Source organism: Lissotriton helveticus, chromosome 4_1 (genome assembly GCF_964261635.1).
Source record: "Lissotriton helveticus chromosome 4_1, aLisHel1.1, whole genome shotgun sequence".
NCBI classification, from domain to species: Eukaryota; Metazoa; Chordata; class Amphibia; order Caudata; family Salamandridae; genus Lissotriton; species Lissotriton helveticus.
Genome location: NC_136063.1, coordinates 1568199391 through 1568216454, shown reverse-complemented (window position 1 = coordinate 1568216454; position 17064 = coordinate 1568199391). Strand labels below are relative to the sequence as shown.

Sequence of the window (17064 nt, the reverse complement as noted above, 5' to 3'; positions counted from 1 at the left end):
ATCGCAATTAAGGAATTGCAAAAGCCTATGCATGTCGAAATCGCTAAGAAAATAGCAATTTCTAAACCTTCCTTAATTGCGATTAACGAATCTCTATTCATTCCTGCGGGCCTAGAGGCCTATAGGAATGAATGGGAATTGCATTTGCAATTTGCGAGTACCAATAGGTACTCGCAAATTGCGCATACAATTTAAAGAGCGCTAGGGTTCCAAAAGGATACGCTGTTGCACCCCTGAAATCTGCATATGTGTACATGTTGCACACACACATACCCTAAGGGCATGTGTGTGTAAAACGGAAGTTTTTGCAAATTACCATCAAGTACAGATTGATGGTAATTTGCGACTCCTATTACCGAAATCGCTAATTTTTTTACTTTAATGCATTGCATTTAAGGAATCTCAATTTGTGATTCCTTAAATGCAATCACAATTTAGAGATTACTTAAATTGCGATTTTTGCATTTGGAATGATGCATCCTAAATGCAAAAATACAGGTCGCAAAGAGGCAGATTCTGAGAATCTGTCCGTTTGCGACCGGTTTTTCGTTTGATGCATGTGGCCCAGAGTGAATGCATGGATGTAAAAGTGCAGGGATGAATGCATGTATGATAAGTTACTGAGTGCTAAAACTCACCAGTGGATGAAGAAGTACTTTCTAGTATAAACCACAACTAATAGTATTGTCAGTGCTTGTTTTTATAGAAACACTTATTAGATTATTTCATATACTGATCAAACAGATCCTCACTTGTTTGAAGCGAATGTGATTCTGTATGCACTACGCCCATGAAATTACAACATTCCATTATTTTTTGTAGTAATATTTGGTCCATTTATTTAGTTTAAATAAAATAATTTTAACAGTTCTTTATTGAGAAAACAATAAAGTTCTACTAGTACATAAAAATAACAGTATCAAGCATATATTGTCTATTTGCATGCTAATAAGTGAAAACCGAGAAACAGCAAATGAAAACAATGAGGTCAAGCCGCGATTGTGCCATTAGCTTTGCGTGCCTTTCCTTCCTTGAAACACAAGGTTAAGCAGTAAAAATACATAGACTAAGAAATAATTATCTAACCTTGAACTATGTGTTATGCTTGGTACTTTGTTTTCCTGAGGGGCGACAGGAGTAAAGAGGTTGGTAATAGGATGAGAAGGAACAGGTCATAGTCCTACTTTTCTGTAAGATCAGGTAATACAGAACCAAAATAAGGAAATCAAAGAACCAAAATGGGTAAGATGCACTAATTTCCAGTACATTCATTTGCACTTTAAGGCGACCAGTCTTAGATCATGGACTGTATAAGGAGAGTGACTGCACACTTTCTATTGTCAGAAAGGAGATCGCATTCCAGAATTCGTTACCTTATCAACTGTAATAATATACAGTGAAATAAGTTCCTTATTTGGTTTCCACAGTGCAACGCAGACTAGATGAAAAAACAGCAAAAAAAGAGACAGAAATCACAAAACAATCTGTTACCTATTAAATGTAAATACCTATATGGTAAGTACAACTCAATCATTTGTTTGCTATGAATCTTCATAATTACTTTTTCTTGCTTATGTGATTCATTCTTTGAAATAATTATTTGCTCGTGAATTCCTCATTCAGTATTGTAGTGTTGCCGCTCTAGTGTTCACGCTACGTAACGACGTAGCGTGAGCAGCGGCCATTTTGTATTCGCGCGTCCCCCCAGCGCGAATGAGTCGGGTGCCGGAGCGGTGCACAGTCAGCACGCTCAGCGCTCTGTGTGCCCTATTAATTTAATATAATAAATAGCGTAATCACCCTCATCACAGTGCCTGTCTTTATTTAGCCACATCTTTACAATGGCGACGAGGGAGTAAGAAAGAAAAAAAAAAAGAGTCTGAGACGGGGACCCACAGGGAACAGTGGGGACTAGGAAGAAACTCGAACCCTGGCCATCTCTCCTCACACTACCAGAGGACTGAGAGACCTACCCGTCGGACAGCATCACCGGAGAGTGGAGAGACACACAGAGCGTGGCAGAGGCGGCTGCAACCTGCTCCAACAAGCATTGGTAATCGAAAAAGGTACGTGAGATACCATCCAGGCTCACCAGGTGCTAGAAGGACCGCAGGGTGGCACAGGAAACCTGTCCTGTAGGAAAAATCCGGCTGGATAGTAGCACTGGCGGATCTAGGGGACGCAGAGAGTGGTGAACAAGGAGACACCCAGCTCCTACCAGACGAAGGGGAGGAGAACAGCGCGCCAGGCAGCCCCAAAACCCAGAGTGTCACGCCGCAAAGGCGGGAAACCATGTGCGCTCAATCGTCCTCGGCGACAGCACCGATTCCCTTCCTGCCAAAACCTGGAGAGCCCCTAATGAAGTGGGAGGACTGGAAGGAATACATCACAAATTACATTGAAGTCCTGGAGGATGAAAACAAAGAAGCCTTCACGAGTGTCCGGAAAAGAAGAATCTTACTACACAACTTGGGCCCGGAGGGAATCAGGGTGTTCAAGAACCTGGTACCCAAGCAGAGACAATCAAGTGACGACGATGTATATGCGCACGTCCTGGAAGAGCTCGATGAACATTACCGACCGGCGGTTTGTGTATCGATAGACCGATACAATTTCCAACAGCGGAAGCAAGAGCAGGGCGAATCTATCGATGAGTATGTCGCGGCCCTAAGAAAATTGGCGTCCACGTGTCAATTTGGCGGACTCCATGATGATTTCATCAAAGACCAAATAGTGATGCCTACGACAATGAAATCAGTACAGGACAAGCTGTGGTCCAGTGGGGACACCACGTTGAAGGAGGCGATTGCGATGGTGAAGAAAGCCGAACTAGCACGGAGATGCGCAGAAGCGGCGAAGAGAGAAATGGCGGCAAAGCCTATGGTCAACAGAATAGAGGACGAAGAGCGAAAAGGCGGGAGCAGGAGCACGGGTTCGACCTATAAAGGACCTAACAAATGGCAGGGAAAGCCAGGACCGCCGGGAAAGCCCTCGTGTTACCGGTGCGGCAGTTGGGCCCATGAGACGAATGACAAAAGATGTCCAGCCTAAGTGCATGTTCTGCGGAGTAATGTGGCATTACGAAAAGGTTTGTCGGAGGAAAATGGCCCGAAACACGGTGAAATTCGTCAACGGAGACCAGGAAGAAGGGGAAAGCAGGAGCCAGGAGGAAGAGGATGAGGTACTATGCATTGAGGAACAGGTCTTGAGCGTAGGTGCTAGGAGATCGAACAAACCCTTGCTGGACATGTTGATAGGTGGAGTGATGATAAGCATAGTGGCGGACTCAGGATCACCGTACACGTTAGTACAAAGGGCAATGTGGACAGAAAAATTCTTACCCCATTTAGGCCCACACCTGGAACCGCCGGACATCAGACCAGTCACGTACCTGGGAAACCGCATCCCCATAGCAGGATTTCGACCCCTAACGTTCGAATTCAGAGGACGCAGTGCGGATTGCAAACTTTATGTGACGGAGAAAGGCCCTTCGGTATTGGGCTGCATGGACCAAGGAGACCTGGGCATCAAGCTGGACCCCGGCGGCGCAGTACAGGTTCTATTGACGGAACCTGAAACATGGCCGGACATGGAGAAGTGGAAAAGAGACTTCCCCAAGGTATTCGGGGGAAGAGTGGGAAAATTGGAAAAGTTCTCGCACAAGATTATCCTCAAGATGGATGCCACGCCAGTGTCACATAAAGTGAGGATGTACCGATAGCAGTGAGGGAGGCGGCACAGCAAGAGCTGCAAGATTTGGAAAGAAATGGCATAATTGAACCCATCACATGTGCGGAGTGTCTTGCCCCCTTGGTGGTGGTGATGAAAGCAAACGGCAAGATCCGGCTGTGCATGGACCTGCGCGAACTTAACAAAAACATTGTTGTGGAAAAGTTCCCGCTTCCCCGCATAGAGGAAATGCTAGCGAAGACCAAAGGAAAGAAATGGTATTCCACCATCGACTTGACGTCGGCGTACCATCAGATAGCGTTACATCCAGAGAGCAGGAGGTTGACGTCATTCATCACCCCGTTCGGGTGTCACCAATTCTGCAGGATGCCCTTCGGGCTAGCGTCAGCAGCGGCAGTCTTCCAAAAGCTGATGCACCGTCTCTTCAAGGATTTGGAAGGGGTCCAATACTTCCAAGACGACATTCTGGTCATGGGAGCTGACCAACGGGACCACGACGCCAAGTTAACCAAGGTGCTAAAGGTACTGGAAGACAAGGGACTGACTGCAGAGTGGGAGAAATGCCACCTAGGCATGGCATCCGTCACCTACCTAGGGCACGAAATAGGTGAACGAGGGATCACACCCAAGAAAGAAAATGTAAGAGCAATCTGTGATGCCCCACCGCCAGCCAGCAAGGAGGAGGTCAGGTCCTTCCTGGGCATGGCCGAGTATTATAGCAAATTCATACAGCATTTCGCTTCAAAAACCCATCACATGCGGATGCTCACAAGAGAAAAGCGGTACAAAAGGGGGTGGTGATGGACGGAGCATCTGAACCAATCAAACACTCACACCCCGTCAAAAGATCTGGGTTTAATCCATCACCGTTCTTTAGCCCACTCTGCCACCCAGTTCAGACATGGCTATATGCAAATCAGTCTGACCCTGTGCCTCAAGGGAACAGTCCAGCCCGAACTGCCAAGCCATGCCTTCCCTGGACCGGAAACAAGCTTTCGAGGACCGGTTTCTGGCATTACAGCCTTCTTCAGCCCGGCTTGCTTGAATCCAGTGGCAAAGTGAGCAAGGGACTCACGTCTGAGCATACCCTGCCACACTTATGGCGGCCAAAAGCGGTACAAAAGGGGGTGGTGATGGACGGAGATCTGAACCAATCAAACACTCACACCCAGTCAAAAGATCTGGGTTTAATCCATCACCGTTCTTTAGCCCACTCTGCCACCCCAGTTCAGACATGGCTATATGCAAATCAGTCTGACCCTGTGCCTCATGGGAACAGTCCAGCCCGAACTGCCAAGCCATGCCTTCCCTGGACCGGAAACAAGCTTCCGAGGACCGGTTTCTGGCATTACAGCCTTCTTCAGCCAGGCTTGCTTGAATCCAGTGGCAAAGTGAGCAAGGGACTCACGTCTGAGCATACCCTGCCACACTTATGGTGGCCAAAAGCGGTACAAAAGGGGGTGGTGATGGACGGAGCATCTGAACCAATCAAACACTCACACCCAGTCAAAAGATCTGGGTTTAATCCATCACCGTTCTTTAGCCCACTCTGCCACCCCAGTTCAGACATGGCTATATGAAAATCAGTCTGACCCTGTGCCTCATGGGAACAGTCCAGCCCGAACTGCCAAGCCTTGCCTTCCCTGGACCGGAAACAAGCTTCCGAGGACCGGTTTCTGGCATTACAGCCTTCTTCAGCCCGGCTTGCTTGAATCCAGTGGCAAAGTGAGCAAGGGACTCACGTCTGAGCATACCCTGCCACACTTATGGCGGCCAAAAGCGGTACAAAAGGGGGTGGTAATGGACGGAGCATCTAAACCAATCAAACACCAACACCCAGTCAAAAGATCTGGGTTTAATCCATCACCGTTCCATAGCCCACTCTGCCACCCCAGTTCAGACATGGCTATATGCAAATCAGTCTGACCCTGTGCCTCATGGAAACAGTCCAGCCCGAACTGCCAAGCCATGCCTTCCCTGGACCGGAAACAAGCTTCCGAGGACCGGTTTCTGTCATTACAGCCTTCTTCAGCCAGGCTTGCTTGAATCCAGTGGCAAAGTGAGCAAGGGACTCACGTCTGAACATACCCTGCCACACTTATGGCGGCCAAAAGCGGTACAAAAGGGGGTGGTGATGGACGGAGCATCTGAACCAATCAAACACAAGAGAAAAGACGGCGTTTGCATGGACAGAAGAAACCCAGAGGGAGTTTGAAGGCATCAAGGAAGAGGTGACCCATGCCATACCCCTCCGAGGGTACGATCCACAGGGGCGGACAGTGGTGACAACTTACGCCAGCGACAAAGGACTCGGCGCGGTCCTTATGCAAGATAGAGGAGGTGGAGTGGTGGAGACACTCAGTTTTGCGTCCAGGACTCTGACAGACACTGAGAAGAAGTTCAGTGTTATTGAAAAAGAGATGTTGGCGGTGGTTTGGGCCTTCGGAAGATTTCGCCTGTTCCTATGGGGCACAAGGTTCCAGCTGAGAACAGACCGCAAGCCATTGGTGCGGGTCCTCACGTCAAGTGGGCACGCGAGTGCCACCCCGAGAATAGCGAAAATGACTCTTAAACTACTGGAGTATCCTTATGATGTGCAGTACATCCCAGGCAGTAGAAACAAAGTCGCTGACTACTTGAGCAGGGCAGCAGCTATGGACTCAGCGGAAGAAGAGAAGGAAGAAGGGGACGAAATGGTGGCACTGATGGAGGACCCGGAGAAAGTAATAAGCATCCATGAATGGAAGGAGGCGTACCAAGAAGACAAGAATATCCAGGAGGTGAAAGGATACATCACCGGCGGATGGCCAGAAAAGAGACATCTCAACGGAGAGATGAGAAAGTACTTTGAAGTGAGAGAAGAGCTCTCACTTGGCGACAAGGGAATTTTTATGTACAGAGGGGAGAAAGTGGTCCCCCCGGAAGGACTCGTCCCTAGACTACTAGCCATACTACATAAAGGCCATTTAGGAATTGGGAAGACCAAACTGAGAGCCAAGCAGGGTTACTGGTGGCCAGGCATGGACACACAAACTGAACGACATGTCAGGGAATGTAACCAATGCCAACAAGCTGATAAGACCTTGACACCATTGAGGCCGTCCATAGGAAAATTCGACACACCGAGGAATCCATGGGAAGAGCTCTCCATCGACATCTTAGGGCCCATCCTGGACAATCAAGGGACACCGAAATACATATGTGTCCTGGTGGACAAATACTCGAAGTGGCCTGAGGTACATGTAAATGAAGAAATGGACACGGACACCATACTGAAGTTCCTCACTAACATATTCCTCCGAGAAGGCATAACCAAATGTGTGTTAAGTGACAATGGCCCGCAATTCACGTCAGACAAATGGCTAAAATACATGGAAAGAAATGGAATCCGCTCCAAACACAAGTCCATATATCATCCTGCAGGAAATGGACAAGTAGAACGGTTCAACAGAGTTCTAATGGGCTCCATCCAAGCAGCCATCATGATGGGGAAGGACTGGGAAAAGGAACCGCTACATATGCTATGGGCGTATCGCATCACACCCACAGGAACAGGGTACAGTCCCTTCAAATTCTTAGAGGTAGAGACCCATTTACGAAGGACAATTTGGCGTGGAAAGACAAGACGGTTACTAGCAAGTGGTCCCCAGCTGTGGTGCAAGCAAATTTAGAAAGAGCCCAGAGAATATATTTGGAACACTACAACAAGAGAAGGAATGTAAAAGACACGCAGTTGGAAGAAGGAGAATGGGTAAGAGTCAAACTGGCTACACTCCAGCGCAAGGGGGACAGTAAGTACAGCAGACCGCTCCAAGTCAAGGAGGTATTTGACAGAGCAGCAAGGTTGAGCGACGGGAATGTGTGGTCTCAGGATCACATGGCTCGATGCAACAAGATAGTGCAATGGCCCCCGGACGTGAGAGAACATGAAGTGACGGATCAGAGCACATCAGAGAATGAAACAGGTGATCATGAAGGAGAGTTGGAAAGCACGGAACCAGGGTTGGGACAAGAAGGTGGAGAAACCCCACAGGCAAGCATGACAAGGTGAGAAGGGAGAGAGCCGGTGGACGGTGAGAGATCGTATGCCCACAAAGGTTAATAGTCGGAGTCCCCGGCCAAGGAAGAGAAGGAGGCAATATCCACTCCGGTAAGGTGCACCAGAGGTGGGCGATTGGTGGTGAGACCCTCCAGGTTCCGGGACTATGATATGAGTGATGGACGCTGAAGCTGCCACAGACTAAGTTACTTTGTTGGATAAAAAGGTGAGATATGTAGTGTTGCCGCTCTAGTGTTCACGCTACGTAACGACGTAGCGTGAGCAGCGGCCATTTTGTATTTGCACGTCCGCCCAGCGCGAATGAGTCGGGTGCCGGAGCGGTGCACAGTCAGCACGCTCGGCGCTCTGTGTGCCCTATTAATTTAATATAATAGCGTAATCACCCTCATCACAGTGCCTGTCTTTATTTAGCCACATCTTTACAAGTATTCGGTTTATTTAAGGACTTGAAGACTCTGAAAACTTCCTTCAGTTAATGTCATGGGTCAGTGGGGGCGTGGCCAAGCAACATGGCCGACAGGCGTGAGCTCCGCCAGCTCCTGTCCTGAGGACCCAGATATCCTTCAAATATATCCTACCTGGGCTGTTTTTTACCTTATTCAGGGGTCGGAAGCTCCTCTCGTACTGGGGGGCCCCCATCCTGGAAAACCGCCGACGGACATCCGCGAATTGCCCCGGAGGCGGTGCGGGCGCTCTGAGGGCTGGGCCTCTGACTACGTGAGGCCGGGGTCTGCGGCCTGCACCGGAGCGGTGTTGCAGGGACGGACCGGCCCTGCGGCGATTCCAGGGGATCGAGGTGCTGCTCGGAGGACGACGGAGCCCGCTGCCATCTGGGGCTCCGCCTTGGATGCGACAGTCTATGGCTGGTGGACCTGTGGACGGCCTCTGCAGCCCGGCCCGTCCTGATTCAGAGGTGGGGAGACGCGGCGGCCGCCCCTCCCCCAGGCGCTGCATCGGAGCGGAGCGGGAGCCTCCCGCCGAGTGAGCGCACCTCAGGGGAGATCTCCTTAGTTCTCTGGGGCCTTGGGGAGCTGGCCTGGAGCCTGAGGTGGCTGGGGAGTGCGGGGCATCGAGAGGCGCACGCGATCGGATCTGTGCCCCTCCCCCACTGAACCGCCATCTTGCCCCTGCGCCGTAGCGGCCGCTCCCAGCAGCACACAGACTTGTTACCCAGAGGCCCGCTGCCCCAAGCTGGACTACCACCATATGCGCATTATTGGAGAGCGCCCTGGGGGCTTGGGAGATAGGGCCCGTGGATGTAGGAGTGAGGGATAGTCGTGTGAGAATCCCGCTCACCACGAGGAGCCTGCTTCCTGCGCTGGCCTGATTGCCCCCTCACTGCCTGACCGGCGGAGCACGTGGGTGCTGCTGGTTGTTGCTGCCCACCTTCCTGCGGGCCTCAATCCTCTCTTGGGTGCTTTCTGCGGGCGCAGACTGTTGCCCATACAGTTGCTGCCGCCTTGGTGGGAGTAGGCGGCCCTGCACTCCTGGTCGAGGCTGAGTTGACTTGCCTGGAACCTGGCGATACTGGCATGCACGGGCACCCCCCGCATTGCCGCAGCCTAGAACTGCCTGGAAGTGAGATTTGGCGTCTGGCATTGTGATCTGAGGAGAGTCCTAGAGGCAGGTGCCTGGAAGGCGGTCGTTGAGTGAGTTCCTTGACGGTCCACTGGAGGGGTTGCGGTGACTTCTTACCTGATGGCAACGCGCAAGGACAGGATGTCGCGGTCCACCCAGCCCAACACCATTATGCAATATACTACCCCGCGCCTGCCATCGCAACGGATTACGCGCCAGACGGGCCAGGAGGAGAGCGCGGATGGGCCGGCGGAGCCTTCCCGGGCGGAGATATTGAAGGCTATACAGGGCTCTCATCCTGCGCTGGAGAAGCAGATAGAGACTGTATCGATAGATGTCAATCTACTGCGGACGGATCTCCGAAAGGTGGCGGATAAGGTCTCAGATGCTGAGGGCAATGTTACCCAACTACAGGGGGGGGTGGCCTCCTTACTGAAGACGGTCACGCATCTCACGGCCACGACGCATGCATTGGAGAGGAGGGCTGAAGACGCGGAGGGTAGGGCGCGTCAAAGCAACATTAGGGTCCTAGGTGTGCTGGAACGATTGGAGGCGGGAAATGCCGAGCGCTTTCTGGAGACCTGGATACGCACTCAGATGTGCCCGCAAGGCTTGTCGAATGTCTTCGTCATCGAGCGGGCGCATAGGGCCCTGGTCCCCCCTCCGCGCCCGGGTGAAACCCCAAGGGCGCTGATTGCAAAGATCCTGAACTATAAAGACCGGGACTGCATCTTTGAAGGCAGCAAGGGAGGCGGATTCTCTCACTATAGAAATTTATCCTGACTACACTCAACTGGTACAGGAGCAACGGAAGTCCTACCTGGGAGTTAAGCAACAACTCAGGGAGATGAAGCTCCAATATATGCTGTTGTATCCGGCCAAGCTCAAGGTGATTTCACAGGGCCGAGCGCACTTCTTTGAATCCCTGGCAGAGGTGTGGGAGTGGCTGGAGATAAGGGGCGATGACCTGCCCCCGGGTGAGCGTGGAGTGCCCCGTGAGACGTGGGGGACCCGTCCTCAGCGACGATGTTGAGGAAGGAGACGACGCCGGTCCAGATCGGGGGGCTCCGTGGAGCCTCGAGTCACAGAGGGAGAAGATGGTGCTCTGCTTTTGGGACCTTCATTGGTGGTGGCTGGTCCGGGGTCCCCCGGCGCGTCCGCCCCTGAGGAACTCTTTGTTCCGGACACCCTGCAGGACACTGTGCCAGGTACAGACTCTACGGCTCCAGTGATCCCGGAGACTGGCCTATCCGAGCCACTGCCGGTGAAGGCTCCAGCTTGAGGTACTGTTGGTTTATGGACTGTTGTCCTCCGCTTTGGGGGGCCTCTTGTTAGGTCTCTGGTCTGTGGGAGGTGCTTGTGACCTGTACTATTTTCCCTTGGATGGTTGGGTGGAGCGAAGGACTTGCATCCTATTGAAGGAGGTATGTGAGAGGTGGTCCGTATATTTTTGCATGGAGAGGAGCCCGAACTGGGGCTGATACCAGTAGACAAGCCTAGGGACTGTCCTGCAACTCTGGGTCCCATGGGGGGCTGGAAGGGGGGGTGGGTGGTGTTGGTTTGGTTGTTTGTGGGTGTGTGTTGTGTGGATTGAATGGGGTGGCTGTGTACGTCCTGGCACCGGCAGGGGGAAGGCAGGGTAGCATTTTTTGTTGTTGCTGTCATCTTGCTCGTGGGTGGGGGTTGGGGGGAGCTGTTTTGGGGGGTTCTGGAGTCGAGGGTTTTTGGGGGGGTGGGTTGGGATGGGTGCGGGTATTGTTGCTGGCATTAAGTGTACTGTGATACAGGGTTATGTGTGGCTGGTCAGGCGGGCTGGATCTCCAGGCCTAGATAATGTTTGGGCCCGGGGGTGGCGGATCACAATGTCTGTATTCTATGGCCCGGATGGGCGCAATCCCCGACTATGGGTTTTAATTTCTTAATCTGTAACGTGCGTGGATTGGGTACTTGCACCAATGAGACACAGGGTCCTTTCCTTCCTCAAGCGACATGGGGTCTCCGTTGCGTGTCTCCAGGAGACCCACTTAGACGAGGAGGGTGCCCAGCGGCTGTCCAGGAAATGGAGGGGCCAGATGTTCCATTCCTCCTTCTCTACTTATGCCATGGGGGTCCTAATCTGGGTGGTGCCTGGGGTTCCCTGTGCCGTTCAATATGTTGAGGCGGACATTGAAGGCAGGTACCTGCTGTTGTGGGTCAAGCTAGATGGTAGGGATTTTCTGCTCTTAAACTCTTATGCACCAAATGTCGATGACCCTAGTTTTTTCTCCCACCTTCAGGAACTCGTTGTCTCGGACCTGGACGCTCCCTTCCTCTGGCTTGGGGATTTTAATTGCGTGTTGGATCCGGAACTGGATCGACATCCTCCCCGGTCTGGCACGAAGCCACGCATGACAGCGCGCCTCAGGGACGCAATGCACAATCTGGGGGCTATGGATGTGTGGCGTACGGCCCACCCCACGCAGAGGATCTAAACTTGTTATACCCCGGCGCACGGCACCCATAGTAGGTTGGACCGCGTCCTTGTGGCCAATATTGCCGCTTCTCTCTCATTGACGGTAACCCACCGAGCCCGTTTTCTGTCGGATCATGCCCCACTGATGTGCATGGCGCAATGGGCTGACCAGGCTGCGCGTCCCCGCACTTGGCGCATGCCAACGGACATTCTGCAGGACCAGGTGGGGAAGGACCATGTGGCGACTGCCCTGACGGACTATATAGATTTGAACTGGGAGGGCGGTGATTTGCCCTACTCCACCAAGTGGGAGGCCCTGAAAGCGGTGGTACGCGGTGCCTGTATGGGCCTTACATATGGGGTCCGGAAGCAATTGCTCTGCGGCTTGCGGGATGCAGAGGATATACTCCGGCGCTGTCGGACTCTACCGGATCCCGGAGTCTCAGACCGGGCGGCCGAAAGGGCGGCCCAGGTGTCCGTTCATGACATTCTTATCCGCCTCGACAAATATACTTTGGGCCAATATAGACAGCGTCTCCACCGCGAGGGGGACAAGTCTGGTCGTCTGCTGGCCTGGATTCTTCGGCGTGAATTCGCACCGGAGCGGATAGTTGCCCTACGGGCTCCAGCTGGTGGTATGGTGCACTCGGAGTCTGATATTCTGGAGATCCTCCGCTTCCACTTGCAGACGGTGTATGCGGCTGACCCCTCGATCACGGAGGCCTCCTATCGGCCTTACCTGCAGGGATTGGCTTTCCAGGCCCTCTCGGAAGAGGCGGCCGAGGAAATAGATGCGGCGTTGACGCTCCGGGAGGTTAGTGTGGCATGTGCCGCCCTGCCGCGGGCTAAGGCGCCAGGCCGCCTGAATTCTACCATTCGTTTGGTGATGTCCTGGCCCCCCTCCTCTTACAGGTTTATAATGAGGCCCTGGGGACTGGCGTTCTTCCGCCCACCATGAATCGGGGGGAGGTCTGTATGATCTTGAAACCGGGTGGGTACAGTTGCGATCCCGCGGCATTCCGGCCTATCACTCTGATCAATACCAACGTTAAGATCCTCACCAGACTATTGGCCACTCGCCTAGCCCCACACATGGCACACTTGGTCCATCAGGACCAGTGTGGGTTTATCCCTGGTCGTAATACTGCGATGAACTTGCGGCGTCTGACCCATATCCTGCACGAGGTGCGTGGGAGGGGGGATCCCCACATACTGGTGTCAATTGACCTGGCTAAGGCCTTTGACCCGGTCAGCTGGGGATATCTCTTGGAGGTGCTCCAGATGGCGGGGCTAGGGCCAGTGTTCTGCAATTGGATCTGAGTGCTCTACGGGGCGCCCCGGGCTAGGGTTCGGCTTGGTTCGGCCCGCTCCGAGGAGTGGTCCTTGGGCAGGGGCACCCGTCAGGGGTGCCCCCTGTCGCCACTCCTATTTGCCCTGGCAATAGAACCCCTGGCAGTCTCCGTTCGTGCTGAGATGGCGTAATGGGGCATTAGGGTGGGCGATTCTGTGAACGTGATCTCCCTCTATGCGGATGATGCTCTGTTCTATTTGACCTCCCCGAGCGACTCGCTTCCCGCTTTGATGCGGCTGCTAGACCACTTTGGAGCGGCCTCCGGGCTGCGCATTAATCCTGGGAAGTCTTTGATTTTCCCGCTGGCGGGATGTGCTGCCGATCCGGGTGTGAGCCTCCCGTGCCTGGGGCTGAGATGGGAGCTGGAGACATTCCAATATCTAGGCATTCAAGTGGCTTCGTCGGACGAACTCCTGCTGGCCCGCAACGCTGAACGGGTGCTCCGCTCTCTGCACCAGTCTGTGTCCTTCTGGAATACGCTTCCTCTCTCCCTTATGGGGCGGTTAGCGGTTGCTAAGATGGTGATGTTGCCTAGGATGTTGTATGTCCTGCAAAATACCCTATGCCCGCTCCCCCGCGAATATTTTGCACGCTCAACTCGCTGCTTACATCTCTACTTTGGGCGGGCGGGTGTAGTAGAGTTGCCCTACATACTGTGGTCCGGAGTTGGGAGGAGGGAGGCCTGGAGGCCCCGAGGTTTGACCTCTATTATTATGCGGCGCAGCTCCTACCAGCCGCGAGGTGGTTCGCGGATACAGATAACTGGGAGCTGCAGCTACTGGCGGGCAGGGCGGACGAGAAGACTTTACGAGTGGCTTTGATGCAGGGAAGGGGAGCGGACGAGGACCTGCCCTATGTGGTGCGCCACGTAGCGGGAGTCTGGCAGAGATTTGTGGAGAAAGTTTTGCGGCGGGCCCCCTTTCATAGGGAGCTGCTGGTGTGGATCTTGGCTCCGGTGCTGCGGATGGAGGAAAATGTGTCCTTCCGGGAATGGCGGGCCGGCGGATGTGAGACTCTGGCAGACCTGTATCCTGATGACTCCTTCGTGTCTTTTGAGCGTGCCACGGAGGCCTTTGACCTGAGCAGGGGACAATACCTGCACGACAGGGGACTCCAGGAGGTGGCACCGACGACCTGGCCTCAGTTCCCAGAGGCGCCTCCACTGACTCACACCCTCAACATCCTCCTTTTCCTGTGGCAGAGGGAAGCGGCTGATCTCTTTACTGTCCTCAGCCATGCGACGGGATTCGACCCCGCCGATCGCGCCGTCCTGGGCGGCCTGGGAGGCGGACCTGGGGATGACTCTGGAGCCGGGGCAGCGCAAACGTATTGGGCTCCTGACCCGGAAAGTCTCGTGTAATGCACGGTTCAAGTTGATCCACTTTAATTTTGTGCATCGCACCTACATGACCCCGGTCTCCCTGAATCACACCTCGGCGGATAGGCGGGACAACTGTCCTAGGTGTGGGGCGGAGAGAGCTGGATTCTTCCATTTGGCTTGGGAGTGCCCGCAGGTCGGTAGCTTTTGGAGTGAGGTGGTGGACCATATTGGCCGTGTTACGAGCCTCCGGATTGCCCTGGATCCGCTTCATTGTCTCTTGGCCCTGGTACCCAAGCCCAAAAAGAGGAATTTGTCTTACAAGTTTCTACAGTTGTTACTGGTGTTGGCAAGGCGGCGCGTGGCCATTACTTGGATGGGGGAGAGGGCCCCGAGGTCTCCCTGTGGCTTAAGGATGTTAGAGAGTGGTCCCTGGCTGAGGAGACACATATGCAGCGCACGCGCCGCGATGAAAGGCTCCAGGAAGACTTGCTAGCTTGGAGGATGATGTGTGCAGAGGGGTTGCCAGATGATGACTCAGATGCCACTAGCGCCGAATTGTTCACCCCTGAGGGGTCTGGATCCGAGGAGGAGGTGGTGGGAGGCGAGATGGAGGGCCCTGGTCCGGAGTAATGCCCTGTTGGGCGCGCACTAATGTTCCCTATCATATAACCCTGTGATTTGTCTTGATTCCCTGAGGATTGCTACTAAATGTGATGTCTGCACCTTATTGGGCTTCGAATGGATAACCTGGCTTTTGCACATACTCTATTATTGATGCCACGTATGGGGGGGGGGTTGTTTGTTGTTCTGTGTTAGACTGTGTTTTTATTACAAAATGTATCTATCCAGAAGGATGGGAGTAGGGCTCCATGGAGGACGTAAGAGGGGAAATACGTGAAAACCAGCGGACACTGGAGATACACGTGTAAAGTATGCAAACGACTATGATTATATTTGTGCCATTTGCCCGGCCTCCGGGATGTGGGCCACGTGGCTGTGTACTATCCTGAATGTTGCATATTGCTAATTTTACCTCTCAGTGCTTACGAGAGGTTTTGCCTGTTTATGTCCTCTATTATACACTCTGACATTAGTCCATAATAAGTTTTTAAGTGAGCCATACATCTGTTGGCAACTTATCCAAACATTGTGGCTGGAGTTCAGTATTCCCGAATTTCTCCTTTGTGGCACCTCATATTCAGATTTATTTTGCTTTTAAAAATAACATTGTTTGATTTATAATTCATGAGTGTTGTCCGAAAACACAACCATATGCTAGAAATGTGGAACACTTTTGTATGGTTTTCAAAAGTGATGGTTGTGCATTCTAGAGGGCTGGCCCCTCCTCAGACAACAGCCGACCGTCGGACCTATTTTCTTTTATCTTTAAAGATAGAATACATTACAAGTCTATATTTACTTCATATTGTTTCACTTTGTTTTTGTAGACGTGTCTCAGAATATCTATTTTTAGTGGTATAATTCATAATTTTGGAGAAAAGATGTGACACTGCTGTGCCATATATGCAGGCCGTCTCATATAGCATCTTCGCTGTAAAGCATTCACTTTTGTTTTGTCAGTATTTCAGAACACTGCAGGTATATTTAGATGCACCGAGCAGACAAACAAGGAAGCCTTTTTAATTCTACGTTGGACTCCCTTGATAAATGCTAACATAATACGTTAGAGCAACTAAAAACATGCAGTAATTGTATTCTTTATTATCTAAATGTTTGGTGCAGGTTATCTATGAACTAACTACATATAATGTATATAAAGATTTTGTTTTCTTTTTCAGCATGAAGAAAATGTTTGGAGTTGTCGTGGTTGGCATTGGCACTGCAGGATCAGTGCGCATCAGAGACTTGCTCAATCCATTGCCCTCCAGTCCTTCTGAGATTCTGAAGCTCAAAGGATTTGTATCAAGGTTAAGAGTTCAAATTAGTAGTTTCTATGTGACTGTGAAGTTGAAGGTGTGCAGTTGGAACCTCGTAAAATCGTGCCTTACCCGTAGCTAAAAGTACTTCTACTTAACTGTATGAGTAAAGTGCCTCACATCAAAAGTGGCAGGATTGTCATTGTGATGTTTGATGTTGTGACTTCTGTGGCGTATGTGTGACATCCAGCATTTATTGTTGTTTGTTTTTCACTTGCATGTGTGTACATTTGTAGTTGTTGGTTTTCTATTTGGTTGCTGGGGTGCGGTGCCCGGATTTGTCCCAGATTGCTTGTGGTTATTGATACTGATTTGGCGGCAGTTATATATCTTTAAAGGAAGGAAGACCACTGGCACTTGTGACAACCGGAAGCAGAATAAAGATGTATTGCTTTCGTGTCTTCAAGGAATAGAAGGTTGTAAAGACACAAGGTGGAATAGCTGGTTCAAAATCAATTTCCTTGACCCTAGGACGACCAAAATATTTAAAGAATGGTCACCTTTAAGGTGATCAATCTTGATGACTTGACAAAGCTACAGTCAAGTGGCAGACATGGATTACTTCCTAGATCATCAGTTCTAATGTCACTATTGGGAAGTCAGTGGCCTGATGATGGGAAACTGACTAGTTGCCAAATTATTCTTTAAAAACTGTGGCCATGTAGCAGCCAAACA

At 51.7% G+C, this 17064-nt stretch overlaps 1 protein-coding gene across 2 annotated transcripts in view; it reads left to right on the top strand.

The window, feature by feature from the left end:
- Positions 1–17064, top strand: part of BLVRA (biliverdin reductase A) — a 220091-nt gene that overhangs the window by 59588 nt on the left and 143439 nt on the right. For both annotated transcript variants that reach the window (XM_078688188.1, XM_078688189.1), the window contains one exon: positions 16252–16380. In XM_078688188.1, coding sequence (XP_078544314.1) covers positions 16253–16380 — 128 coding nt within the window. In that variant the 5' untranslated portion in view covers position 16252. The remainder of the gene's footprint in view (positions 1–16251; positions 16381–17064) is intronic.